At 40.4% G+C, this 12,214-nt stretch overlaps 2 protein-coding genes across 5 annotated transcripts; one reads left to right on the top strand and one right to left on the bottom strand.

Annotated features, from left to right (window-relative positions):
* Window positions 1-117: 117 nt before the first annotated feature.
* Window positions 118-6,133, top strand: LOC137126011 (uncharacterized). 4 transcript variants are annotated; one of them, XM_067502367.1, is made up of 18 exons: window positions 118-599; window positions 695-793; window positions 880-1,062; window positions 1,150-1,223; window positions 1,742-1,917; window positions 2,063-2,201; window positions 2,464-2,595; window positions 2,826-2,945; window positions 3,060-3,162; window positions 3,329-3,452; window positions 3,550-3,827; window positions 3,922-4,210; window positions 4,285-4,691; window positions 4,769-5,044; window positions 5,152-5,328; window positions 5,416-5,520; window positions 5,595-5,686; window positions 5,759-6,133. In XM_067502367.1, the coding sequence occupies exons 1-18, from the start codon at window positions 495-497 to the stop codon at window positions 5,829-5,831; spliced, it is 2,952 nt and encodes a 983-aa protein (XP_067358468.1). In that variant the 5' UTR covers window positions 118-494; the 3' UTR covers window positions 5,832-6,133. The 4 variants fall into 4 exon arrangements, with proteins under 4 accessions (XP_067358468.1, XP_067358467.1, XP_067358466.1 ...); XM_067502366.1 differs by having other exon boundaries at window positions 880-1,223; window positions 3,332-3,452; XM_067502365.1 differs by having other exon boundaries at window positions 880-1,223.
* Window positions 6,123-11,600, bottom strand: dnaja2b (DnaJ heat shock protein family (Hsp40) member A2b). The gene is made up of 9 exons (XM_067502380.1): window positions 11,439-11,600; window positions 10,140-10,199; window positions 9,562-9,788; window positions 9,385-9,465; window positions 9,068-9,201; window positions 8,772-8,968; window positions 8,458-8,602; window positions 7,874-8,001; window positions 6,123-7,770 (listed from the first exon to the last, which is right to left on the bottom strand). Exons 1-9 carry the CDS (start codon window positions 11,514-11,516, stop codon window positions 7,582-7,584), a joined length of 1,239 nt encoding a protein of 412 aa, XP_067358481.1. The 5' UTR covers window positions 11,517-11,600; the 3' UTR covers window positions 6,123-7,581.
* Between the last annotated feature and the right edge of the window lie 614 nt (window positions 11,601-12,214).

Here is a 12,214-nt window from a genome sequence, read left to right as displayed (position 1 = left end):
TTGGTTTTAACAATTTGTTTGACTTTTTATGAAAATGAATATAAATTTAGGTGAAAATTATAAACAAATTATAAACAATTGCAATAAAAACAATATGAACAACAACTACACGAACAATCTTCAGACTCAGAACGTCGTAACGACATTATATAGGTTATACTCTAGCAGCTTTCATGGGTAAGTCAAGGTTTCAGGTGGTTGTTTTAGGTGTAATATGTCATGTATCCCATTTTACTCCACCTGCTCTCACTCGGACAGAGGCACTCTCACTTTTATTGCTTGGTAACTTGATCCAGGTGTTGTTCGGAGGACTGCTGTTACTATAGTAATCGCCTGTATAATTTATCAGACCACAGAGGTGGAAACATGGAGCAGGTAAGATGTTTTGAATCTGTGTGAGAAAGGTATGCATTTTCCAGGTGTGTAAACTGCTACTAATAACCTTTTTTTCCTTTCAGGATTTTATCAACAGTCTGTTACACCAATCTGTAGAAATGTCTGTCGGGGAAGAGTTTTCCGCTGAAGACGTGAGCCGTATCTACCAGAAAGTGTTTCATGTTCCCTCCAACACAGATGAGGCCCAAACAGCTATGAAGAAGGTAACAGCAAAGACACATTTTAGACAACAAACAGCAGTATCAAAGCAACTATTATTCTCATTTATTACAACCTGTGTCATGTACCTGTGTGTCAGTTTCAGATTTCAGGAGGTGACAAAAACTGGGCATGTGTCGGTGAAAATGTTTTTGATGTTCTCTTAGAAATGGAGAGGGAGAGAGAAAAGAAAGAACAGGTACTGTTAAATATTTTTCTTTCTATATGACAATATCTGAAAAACAGTGACCACTACTCACTTATAGGCACCATTGTTATCTTCAGCTGTACTGGGACCTGCAGCTGCTAAATGCTGGAAATCTCAACACTCTCCATGTGATGGACACTCCAGTTATGATTGATCGTGATGTGCAGAGTTGCCTGGACCAAAGCATGAACCCAAAGACTTACCATCAGTCAGATTCAGGAGCTTCACAGTCATATACGATTGACACAGGCAGGTTTAAGGTACTGTATGTGCTTTACAACGTATCCAATTTTCTCCAGAAACTCTGTACATCAAAATTTGCTGCCTCTTTTACATGCCACGCACAGAGGAGGAGCCTGGTGGCAAACAATGTAACAGGTGTGATGAGGCTTAAGAAAGCAGCCAGGCAGTGCTGGGCCAGGTGAGCGTTTCGTTTTTTAATTGAGAAGTTAATTGAAAAGTTTTTAGGAACAATGGCTTTACTACAATATTGACACTTTGCATGTAGATACATTCGCTCCATCAATGTGTAGGGAAACATGAGGGATCACATTACCTACTTTGCTGAGGTTATAAATGTAAACACAGAAAGTTAAAAAGCTCAAATATATTGTATTGTTGCAGCATTACAACAGTGCATGTGTGGTGTGGCAGTAATTCAACAACTGAAAGGCATTAGTTGCCTGATAAATGCTGCACATTACCTTTTGCACAACAGCAGCCACTGTGGCAGTTTAATTTGTTTGACTATGAATGTCATTTGTCACATACAGTATATTGTCACATAGTACCACATTAGCAGAGTATTTACAAATTGCAGTATTGCACGTTGTCAATGAACTGAAGATATTTGATACAGTATGTTGCACTCATACACTGAAATACTTATTTACTGAAATTGAAACTGACATTGATGTGTGTTTGCCTTAATCTTCTTAGACTGGTGTCAGAGGGTGTGCAAAGCACATTGCCCACCTCCTGGCAAGGCAAAAGTGTAAGGGTCCAAGGTCAATCCTTTGGCTGTGTCTCCTTGTCAGATGTCCTCCTCTTGTTGGAAGTGAAATATGATGTAGTGACACACTTGCTTTATACAGAGATGCTTCAGGAGCACCACAGTAAGGAAATTAAACTGCTATCACAACACAGAGAACAAACTCACTATGCAACAAACTTCTACTATGACCTAATTGGCATTAAAGAGCCTGGTTAAATACGTAATATAGTTTTCTTTTTTTTCTTCTTCTTTTACTAATTGCATAGCTCATTGTGTCTGGGGAACATTCTTGCCATGGCAACAACACAAGGAATATGAGGGGCTGGAGGATCTTGCAGAGGAGGTGTTAGTGTCAGGTGACTTGCTTCATTTGGCTGAGCTGCCAGGAGCATTCAGGGTGTACAGGTGCAGTGAAACACACCAAAGTTTTTTGTGTAAATTTAAAATCAAACAGTACTACACTGTAGCAATATTTCTTGATCCAACTAAACAGAGGTACAAATAGGGTACAAATACCCCATCGACTGTTCAGAGTGCATTATCTTTCGTTAATTTCAAGTAGCAAATTTGCCTTCAGTTATAATAAGTGGTGATTTTCTACAATAAAGTCATTTTAGCTTAATGCATTTCAAACAAAGGCACTACAGTCAAACTTATTCTCCTGCAGGTCCCGTGTGAGAGCTTATTTCAGAGGCCATCTTGAGTCCAGAGAAAAGTCGTGGTCTGCCATTTCTCTCTTGTGCGAGTTACAAACGTCTTGTCAACAAGAAAGGGACACACTCACAGTCCTGGGAAAGCGGTAATTAGTTGTCAGAAACATCAGGTTCAGATCACAATAAATCACCGTTAAATAATCACTGTTAAATAATTAAAATAATGTCAGATGAGTAATGACATAAATGGTAACTAATTTGAAATCCTGTCTGATGTTATCTTCTTTACTTCATGATTCTGATTCTGATTCCCAGCCAGTTAGCTCAAATATAGTGTTTTGTTAATAACTAGCCTTTGTTTAACTTTTCCTTCCAGGCTGGACAGGGACAGCATGAGACTTTTATGTTTATACATTAGGTTGGCAACTCTCAGAGCTCAGAGAGAGAAACTGTCCTACAGCGCTCTTCTGGCAGCAAGGCAATCCTGGGAGACATGGTGAGCCAACAAACACTAAGAGAAAGAGAAGTGCAACACTTGAACATGTACTCACTATCACCAGGTACAGTAACCTTTAGCTCTTTCCTTTCTGGCCCTCAACTATCTGTTCAGGCCACATGTTAGGAGTCCATGCAGAGCAGAGCAGGCTGTTCTGTGGCTACAGGGTGAAGAGGAGGAGCAAAAAGAAGACTTTAAATTTGTATCACCACAGCAGGTACTGTAAATCTGATAATAAGCCACCTCTCCCAAGACATATGGAGTGTATCAGGTCATATTATTGCATAGAATTGCTCCTAAAAGCTTTACACTGTATTATTTTGTAAGGTGAGACCCTTTTCTACAGTATTCCCTGTGGTAAAGAAACTTTGTCCCATTCCCAGCAGTCAGTGATTCAGTTGCTGGTGCTGACTCAGGAGCAGGAAAGAAAGGACCTGGTCAAGTTGATACATGGGGTCTCCCTGGAGGATTTGCAAGTACCAGAATGTGCAGTACCTCCACAGGAAGGTACTGCACAAAGTCATTGCTTTCTTTTCCCGCTGCATTTTTGTCAGAATTGTTTTTATTTTAGATTCACCCTTTCTTGGTTTTGTTTCAAATGCAGAGAGTAATATGCAATCTGCTTTAAGAAATGGTTGTATAAAGAGGCTGAGGCAAATCCATGCCACCCTACAGACGTCCAATGGGCCTCCATTAGAACAAGGTAATCCTCACATGCAACTTCAGTCCAAGGCCCAGCCTCAAATGCAAGCCCACATGAGAAGTAAACCTGCAATGTGGTCTCAACACCAGCTGGAAGACTGTGCCTTACTCCTCCTGAGTCATCTGCTGGAGCTTCAGGAGGTCCAAGCTTCTGCATTATTGCCAGAACTGATGGACAAGGTGAGCAGACACAATAGTTAAACTAAAGATTCCCCAATGACACATTCTTATTAATAAAGCCCAAGTGTATAAAACAGTTATGTGTGTCTGTCAGAGTGCACAGCATATTTTGCAAGACAAGTATGAATCTGAACTCCAAGCACCAAGCTACATCAACCTGCTCCAGCTCCTGATGTCAGATGATCCTCTTACATCAGACTCTGTATTTGCTCCTTGTGAAAATGTGACCAAAAACAGTTGCACTGACAAAATGACAAGTCAATCTAGCTGGACTGCACCAACAGAAGCCCAAAATAGCAGAGATGGGCCAGGTAAAGCTCTGACTGTTGGTTCAGTCAGAGTCCAAGTGGCTGACAGCACAGGAAAACAGGAAGTCTGTATAGGTACAGTAACATAAACAAACAGACAACCCTTCACCCAAAAGCTGTGACCACATTATACTCTACATTTCCTGCAGGTTGTGGAGCAGTCATGGAGGAGCTGCCCTATTTGGAGATCTTGTGTGTCTCAGATCAAACAAGTGAAACACATCAAAAAATTGCTGCAGAGAGCAGAGCCCAGGATGAAGGAGAGGGAAGCACAACGGCCCCCCAGAACTATGAGAAACAGGGATCACTGATCACCCTTGCTTGGAGCAAACCACCACACAATGATACAAACTATGACACAGAGCCTGCAGATGAAGGCACTGAACAAAGCCAGGACCTTCAGAGCAGTGTAAAGTTCCAGGCCGATTCCTGTGAAATTAGTAGTATGGTTGAACAGTATGACGAGACATCTAGAGAAAGCCACAACGAAGAGTCTGGGTTCAAAGGTCTCCATGAAACTCAGTCTTCAAACCAACAGTGCAACACAAAAGCAAAGGTACTGTGTATGTGTGAACCAAATCACAACGCATCATGTTACATTAAATCATCACGCTGATCGTTTTTTTTCATTAGATGACCTTGGAAGAGAGGCACATGATTGATCAAACACATGGAGAAGCTATATCAGAGTGTGACCTGCAAACACAGGCTTTGGTCACAGACACCCTTCAGGAGCTCAAGCCATATGCTAATGACTTCTGCCGTGCACTGGCCAGTGAGGAAACCGATGTTAGTGAAGATGGGGTTGACGTTGAAACATGCCCCACTGCAAATGAGTCAGAGCTATTTCGCCTGAGAGTACTTGAATCCTCTCACCCAGATGACCAGGAATGTAATTTAAAAGCCAAAGTAAGTCTGCTTTTAAATTTTTCTGAATGAGTGTTTAGACTTCATACAATGATTCACTCACTATATAGATTAATTCAGCAGTTTTTCTTGTGTGTGTGTGGGTGAAGCCAGAGTGTGACTTTGCAGAGGTGGAGGCAATGAGAGAACCCATGCTGATGGATAGAGAACAAGTAAGAGAACCAGTGTCAGCAATGGAGAGAGAAAGAACAATGCGCAACCTGGTGGACATGCAAAGAAAAGTTGAACAGAGACAACAGAGAGATAGAGAACGACAACTGCTGAGGGTGAGAAAAAGTCACACAGGGGCTATTTCTTTACTGTAAGTAAGAGACAAAGGTGACAGGCCAGTCTGACAACATTTTGTCTTTCAGGTTCAGGGGCGTCTGTCAATCATCCAGAACAGAAAAGCAGAGGAAGATCTGCTTGGCCTGAAACACACAGAGAGACTAAAGCACCTCACTCAAGATCTACCGCAGGTAATGACCTTTAGGGTGATAATTATACCTGATAATTATTGTCATCACCATTAGGCCCACTAAATGTGTTTTAGGATGACAAGAACCAGCAGAAAACAGTTGTCAGAGAGCGACTGGAGCAGCTTAGAAGGGAGCGCTCTTATGTCATGCAGTCTAAACGAGACAGGTAAACAACTTTATATTCAACAGGAAACGCCAGAATAATGTTACTAACCCTTTGTATCCCTTTATATTTTAGAAATACTTCAGGATTTAAGGAACTCCTGGGTCCAGTAGCTCTCCACAGCAGTGAAACGGACGGATCAGACTAAGACGCAACAGCTGCTTAAGTTTATGCATCAGGTTAAAAGGCTGATGTTGGCCCATTTTCTATAATCCGCATTCCAAAGGGGAATAACACATAACTACATAGCACAAGTAATGTAGGCTTTTCCAACAAATTAAAATCTATTAAACCATATTGTTTTTAAACAATTTTGAAGGTTGTGTTCAAATGTAATGATAGTATAAAATGAATTAGTGGTGGTCTTTGTCTATGGTCATGTAGGCACACACACATTAATGCAGGTTGTACAGATAAGAGTTCTAAAAAACAAAAAACAAAACTTGTGACTGTTTATTATACAGTTTAATTACCATCTTGACAAACATAAGCATCAACATTAACGTCATTTATCAATGACCCCCTTTAGCTGTGTACACAATATTCCCGTGGCCTAAATTACATACACACCGAGTCACTAAGGTGCATGTTAACAGTCTACAGTGGTTCCTTCTACTCTCCTTCCCGTGAACAAAACATTAATATATTGGCCATTACTCCCTTGTGTAATAAATGTGACTACAGGAAGAACAATGCTGTAGACTGAATGCACCTATGGACTCTGACAATATTTATTTACAGGTGTATGGGGGGTGGGAATTACGTGTCAAATGACTTTGGCTAACAACTCTACAATGGGGAGATCTGTATTATACAAAGGGTTTGGTGTGGGCCCAGTAGTTTTTCTGCAAGAGAAGACGATCTTCCGGTCCTGGAGGGTAGTCGGGGGAAAAGGCTGTCTACATTCATTTCTTTCCCTCTTTGACCCTATATAGTGTCCACTCACGCTGCAGTCCAACACAAAGCAGGAATAGCGACCAAACTAATAAGCCACAATATTTCATAGCAGCTCGCACATACTGAGCCACTGCTTTACACACAGTACACAAGTGTTTTCTCAACTCAAATGAATAGTACACAAGTTAGGTTCAAGTTCTGCGTTCTTGAACATGCTAACATTCAAACTAACAAAGACAAAAAAAAAAGCTTTGTTTTCAAACTAAGAAAACATAGTGCCTGACTACCAGGTGCTGTTCTTGGGGTTTTATAAGTCTAGCAGTGTGACTATGGACTAAACGGAACCAGCAAGTCTCATTTTCAAAATATGATGGTTCATTATAGAGGATGAGATGGAATAAACGTGCGGTTCTCAGCAGGCTGTGCAGAGGACACACTTTTAGGGCTGCAATCAGGTCAGCTCTTATGATAGCAGGGCACTTTGTTAGCAGTGACACTAGAACAAACACTCTGTGTCAGGTTGCTCTGTAGTACTCGGACCCTGAATTTACATGTGTAAGATTTTCGGCGTGAAGCAGCATGCACTTGTGTGTGAGATACTAAACTACACCTTATACAAGATAGTTAACAATATTTGCATTTTATACACTAGACTGGCATTTCCCACAGTAAAGGGTAAAAGCCTAGGATGAAAAAAAAGAAGGTCCAAGTCTAGCTCAGTCAGTGGAACTTTGAGAATGAGACCCCCTTTATGCTGGAAACTCTGATGAGCACTACTGTCCATAGAGACAAAAATCATCACACATCCAGCATTAACTGACTTATGGGCACCATTGAACTGAGAAGTGTGGGTGTAAGTGTGTATGTGTCTCTTCTTCATGGGAACATGAAAGGAGAGGAATGTGTGTATGTAAATCAAGTTTTGAATGGTGTTAGCAACAAGACTCAAGGGATGTTCATGATTTATGCTTTTATGTGACTGCATGTCTTTTTGTTCAAGTCTATTGGTGTGCACACTGGACCCCTGGGCCATGGTGACCTCCTTCTTCATCAGAACTATCATTGTAGGCCTCTCTCCTGGGTCCACCTCCTGATCCTTGAATCCTGTCAAAATCTGTCAGGTCAACTTCCTCTGCATCAGCTGTGATAACTGGATTCTCAGCACGAGCAGGCAGCAAGCACTCAAGGTCCTGAAAGAAATGAACTGAATTTGTAAAATAATATACAGTATAATCACTGAAGCTAACTCGAATTAAAACAGGCAAACCAGGATGTTTGGAAATTGAAACTCACATTCAGTTTTTCAGGGCTAATCCAGTTGTTTTCAGGGAACTGGACATCAAACTTGATGTAAAGGTCACCCTTCTCGAAAGGGTTTCTGTACTGAGGCATTCCCTCTCCCTTCACCATTCGAATACAGCCTGCCACACAGAGACCCATCAACAAAAAGGTGTAAAAGCATGCAGATGCAAATAAGAATCTTATAATACAGTATAAGGCACTGACATCTGTATGTACTTAGATCTTACATCTTAAAAGAACTGTGATATTTTAATTGTGACATGCCAAAAGCTTAAAGCTTTTTCAGACATTTGAAAGTACAAAAACTAATTTTTTGCAAGATAAGAGGACTAGTATAACCTTGTTTCAACTGTCATGAAAATATGTGTATATGACTATGATGTAGGGTTAAATCAAATACAGTTAATGTTGTATTACAGACACCTTATTGCGAGTAATAAAATTACTATTAATTTAAGTTTTGTCATGTTTCTCATTGCTAAGCACAACTAATATATCAACATTAGCCTAGGCAAGTTAATAAACTCGAACTTTATTATGTTTTTGTTAACTTATTGGTTTGCAAACATCTTTACCGGGCTCAATTATCTTGCCGGGTGGGTATTTGACAAGCAACTGACGGCTGTCCAGGTGTGTGATAGTCATCTGAAACCCACAAAGAGCCTCAACAAGGCCGATACGCTGGACCATGTGGAGGTCACTGCCATCACGGCGGAATTCCTGAAATTGATTGAAAAGTTTGTCGTTTAAGTTCACTGATACATATCCAACTGGAAAACTTGTGAAATTATTCCTTATAATAATAAAGTAATAATATCACAATACACCTTAATTCTTATCAGACGGTATTGAGCCATTTGTGTTTCAAATAGGATATGGGGTGAGGTACCTCATGTTCTTTCTCTTGTAGCACCAGGACTATATCTCCTGGTTCGATGCCTGGGGCTTGGTCAGCTTCCCCAGCAAATGTGATCTTCTGTCCATGTTTCATGCCTTTGTCAACATGCACCTCCAGAAGCTTTGTCTCCTTAGATACCTTATGACCCTCACATTTCTTGCACCGGTCCTTCTCATTTATCACCTCACCTGGACACATAACAGAAAAGAAATTCCATAATACTGTTTTGCAAGTGATTGTACTTCATCTGTTTTTTTCCAGTGTGTGGGTGTTTACGGACATATTACCCTCTCCGTTGCAGTCTGTGCAGACTGACTGCATCTGTTGGACCATCCCAGGGACCAACTGTCTAATCATGATTCTCATGCCTCGTCCTCTGCATGCCACACATTTCTGCACAGCTCCTGTCTTACCTCCCTGACTAGATGGCAAACAGTAAAGTTGCAACATTTATAAGAGACATTTTTTTATCTAAACACAATAGGATCACAGCTACTACAAATTATCATCAGTCTGGTCATTTAGACTACATATTATTCCGCAATTGTTTACTATTAAAGCAGAAAAAATTAATAAATAAATAAAAAAATCTAAGCTGACTCACCCATTGCAGGCACTACACAGCACATTCTTACTGAGCTGCAGTTTGGTGGTTTTGCCATTGTACAGGTCTTCAAGAGAAACCCTGTGTGACAAAAGAATTGCAGGATGTGTGAGCCAAACATGCTTAATATTAACCACTAACTGAAGCACCTAAACTGCATCAGTTTAAAATTCTTACTTTAGAGGGTGCACCATATCTTCTCCTCTCCTCCTGCCGCCATTCCGTCCTCTGCCTTGTCCCCCCATGAACCCAAACAGTCCTCCACCAAAAATGTGAGAGAAGATATCATCCATACCAGGCCCTCCTCCTCCTCCCTCCCGTAGCCCCTGTTCTCCATAGCGATCATAAAGCTCCTTCTTTTCAGGGTTAGTCAGCACCTCATATGCAAAACTTATTTCTTTAAACTGAAAATAAAAGCAGACAAAAACATTTAGTTCACATTTGTTTTTTGCTGAGACATTGTTACACAGTAAAAACAAATATTAAAAGACAATCTAATCTCTTGTGCCCAATTCTTACATTGTGAGGCAATATAGTAGTAAGTCATAAAAAACTACAAATCTAAAACTAACGCAGTTGTCTCTAGGGAAAACCCATTTCATAGACCGCACTCTGATCTGTACTTTGTGTTTATGGTCAAAGAATTAGGTTGTGTGACTATTAAAAAAAAAAAACTAGGTTAACGTCATTTCTCAGTCACAGTGGATGCGGCATAGACCTGTTGCTGTACTATAACATGCTTCAGGGCATCATACCTTGTCTCCAGCATCAGGGTTCTTGTCAGGATGGTACTCTTTGGCCAATTTGCGATAGGCCTGTAACAAACCAAAAATAAATATGAACAATCCTGTGTAAGCTCCATGAGCTCAGTTGCTAAATGTGTTAAACAGCTCTGCTAACAAACTGTCCTTACCAGCCTAGGGCTTGACTTGTGGACCTACTGTCAAAACACGAGGAAACCAACAAAAGCATAACACCAGTAACTCACTGCGGCGAAGCAGTCAACACACCTCCATCAAAAAAAATTAATAAATAAAAATCAACATTTTTAAGTGTTGAGACGTTTAATTGACTGTCGCGATTTTCTGATAGATACGAGGTCCGTGAACATTCATTTCGGCATAGTTGTGAAGGTTTTGAAAAATAAGTAAGTAACACCACCGCTAAATTTTGGTCTTGTGGCAGCGTTTAGTCATTCGAGATTAACTTAAGTGTGGACGCTGAAGCTCAAATTTGCCTGAGTTGGCCGAGCGTTTTAGTTGTTTTAAGTTAGTTGAGTTGTTGTTTTAGTTAATGACTGCTGAGTAAGTGGCCACTAACACACAACATACATTACGTTATATTTAACAAGGGACGTTAAGGTTACTAACAATTAAATATGGTTACTGCCTGATGTTTGAATGGAGTCTGGAGTACACAGCAGGGTACATGTTGACTGGATGCGGTACGTACAGAGCAGCTAACGTTAATGATACACGATAGGTTACAACATCGACGGTAATCTAGCTTTTAATTTGAAGTTTTCCATATAAACGTTACTTTCAGGTAGATTTCACGCCTATGTTAGCATAACCCAATATACCAAAGCGGATTTGTTTCCTTAGCATTTTCTGCTAGCGTTAGGTGAGCTATTTAGCTGGCTAATATCAATGCTAGCAAGGTACACCAGACCGGTTTGGTGGAGGCTACTTGCTGGAATGCATCATGTAATAGCGTTAGCCGGCTAGCCATTCCACTCGTGGTCAGTGGGATATTACTTAGTTTTCCGACTGGCAAACTCCATCCATCGGAATGGCTTTAGGTAAAAACGATGACATACTGTGCCAATAATTCAACAACGTTTGGTCTTTGTGTTTTTCAAACACGCCGTGCCGCCACGAACGTTTATTTAGCTTAGCGTTATCTAGTGTAAACTGGCTAAGCTAGCAAGCTCTACTAGGCATATTTGGCTACCCGCTTGTACACTAGGCCACATTTTACTGGTGGCCTCTCTTCCTCTTTTTTAATCTGTTTTTACTCGGACAAATTTCCGTCTCGTTTCATCAAGCACCTACCTTTTTTAGCTCATTTTCAGAGGCCGATGGCGAAACTCCGAGGATGTCGTATAGCTTGGTATCCGCAACATTCGCCATGATGCTAACCGGCAGTCACACAGCTTCTGCGGAGGTTCAGCTAGAAAAGCCGACGCAAGATTCACCGGCTGGGGCTGTCCAGGGGTTGCCAGATACTACGACAGACATAAACACCCACTCGGAAACAGCCGCCCAAAAGATACATGGGAACAAAACGATTAAAAAATAATAATAATAAACTCGTGCAGTTACGCCAAATTTGGTCTAAAACGTTATAAAACAAGCAAATTCTGTACAAAGCAAACAATATAAATCCGGGGACCACATTTTACTTAAAAAAACTGATCTGTCTGAGAGTCTCTATAATCACTAAGCCGTTTCGTAGCTTGCATTTGCTGGTTCATCTTTATAAAAATATTTCATTATTACAGCTTTGGCTTTTGTAAACGATATTTTCATTAAAGGGAAAAGGCACAACAGCATTACTTTACTGAAATATTAGAAATGTTACTCAATATCAACTATGATAGGAGTTCTGGATAAAGTAAACGTTTAATACAATTTGTTGCCAATATATTTGCACTCATTTCTAGATTGCTTTATAAGTAAATTATCTTAGGAGTTGGTTTTACTCTTTTCTGTCTTCCAGGGATTATTATATTTACCAAGTGGTTGTTTAACATCTTAAAACATCTACAAACTACAGATACACAGGGTAAAATGAGATGTGAATCTGTAACCTTGAAACATTTACAAAG

The sequence above is a fragment of the Channa argus genome, chromosome 4, assembly GCF_033026475.1.
Source record: "Channa argus isolate prfri chromosome 4, Channa argus male v1.0, whole genome shotgun sequence".
NCBI lineage: Eukaryota > Metazoa > Chordata > Actinopteri > Anabantiformes > Channidae > Channa > Channa argus.
Note: the sequence above shows the minus strand (reverse complement) of the source record. Positions and strands in the feature narration are given on the sequence as shown.

Bases quoted from the DNA above. Each gene is read 5' to 3' on its own strand.
- dnaja2b (XM_067502380.1), bottom strand. From the start codon at position 11,516: ATGGCGAATGTTGCGGATACCAAGCTATACGACATCCTCGGAGTTTCG. The intron at 9,466-9,561 runs GTAAGAATTTTA...TTTGTCACACAG, and splicing joins GATATGGTGCACCCTCTAAA to GGTTTCTCTTGAAGACCTGT. The intron at 8,969-9,067 runs GTAATATGTCCG...TTATGTGTCCAG, and splicing joins CACAGACTGCAACGGAGAGG to GTGAGGTGATAAATGAGAAG.
- LOC137126011 (XM_067502365.1), top strand. From the start codon at position 495: ATGTCTGTCGGGGAAGAGTTTTCCGCTGAAGACGTGAGCCGTATCTAC. The intron at 4,211-4,284 runs GTACAGTAACAT...CATTTCCTGCAG, and splicing joins AAAACAGGAAGTCTGTATAG to GTTGTGGAGCAGTCATGGAG. The intron at 5,521-5,594 runs GTAATGACCTTT...AATGTGTTTTAG, and splicing joins TCACTCAAGATCTACCGCAG to GATGACAAGAACCAGCAGAA.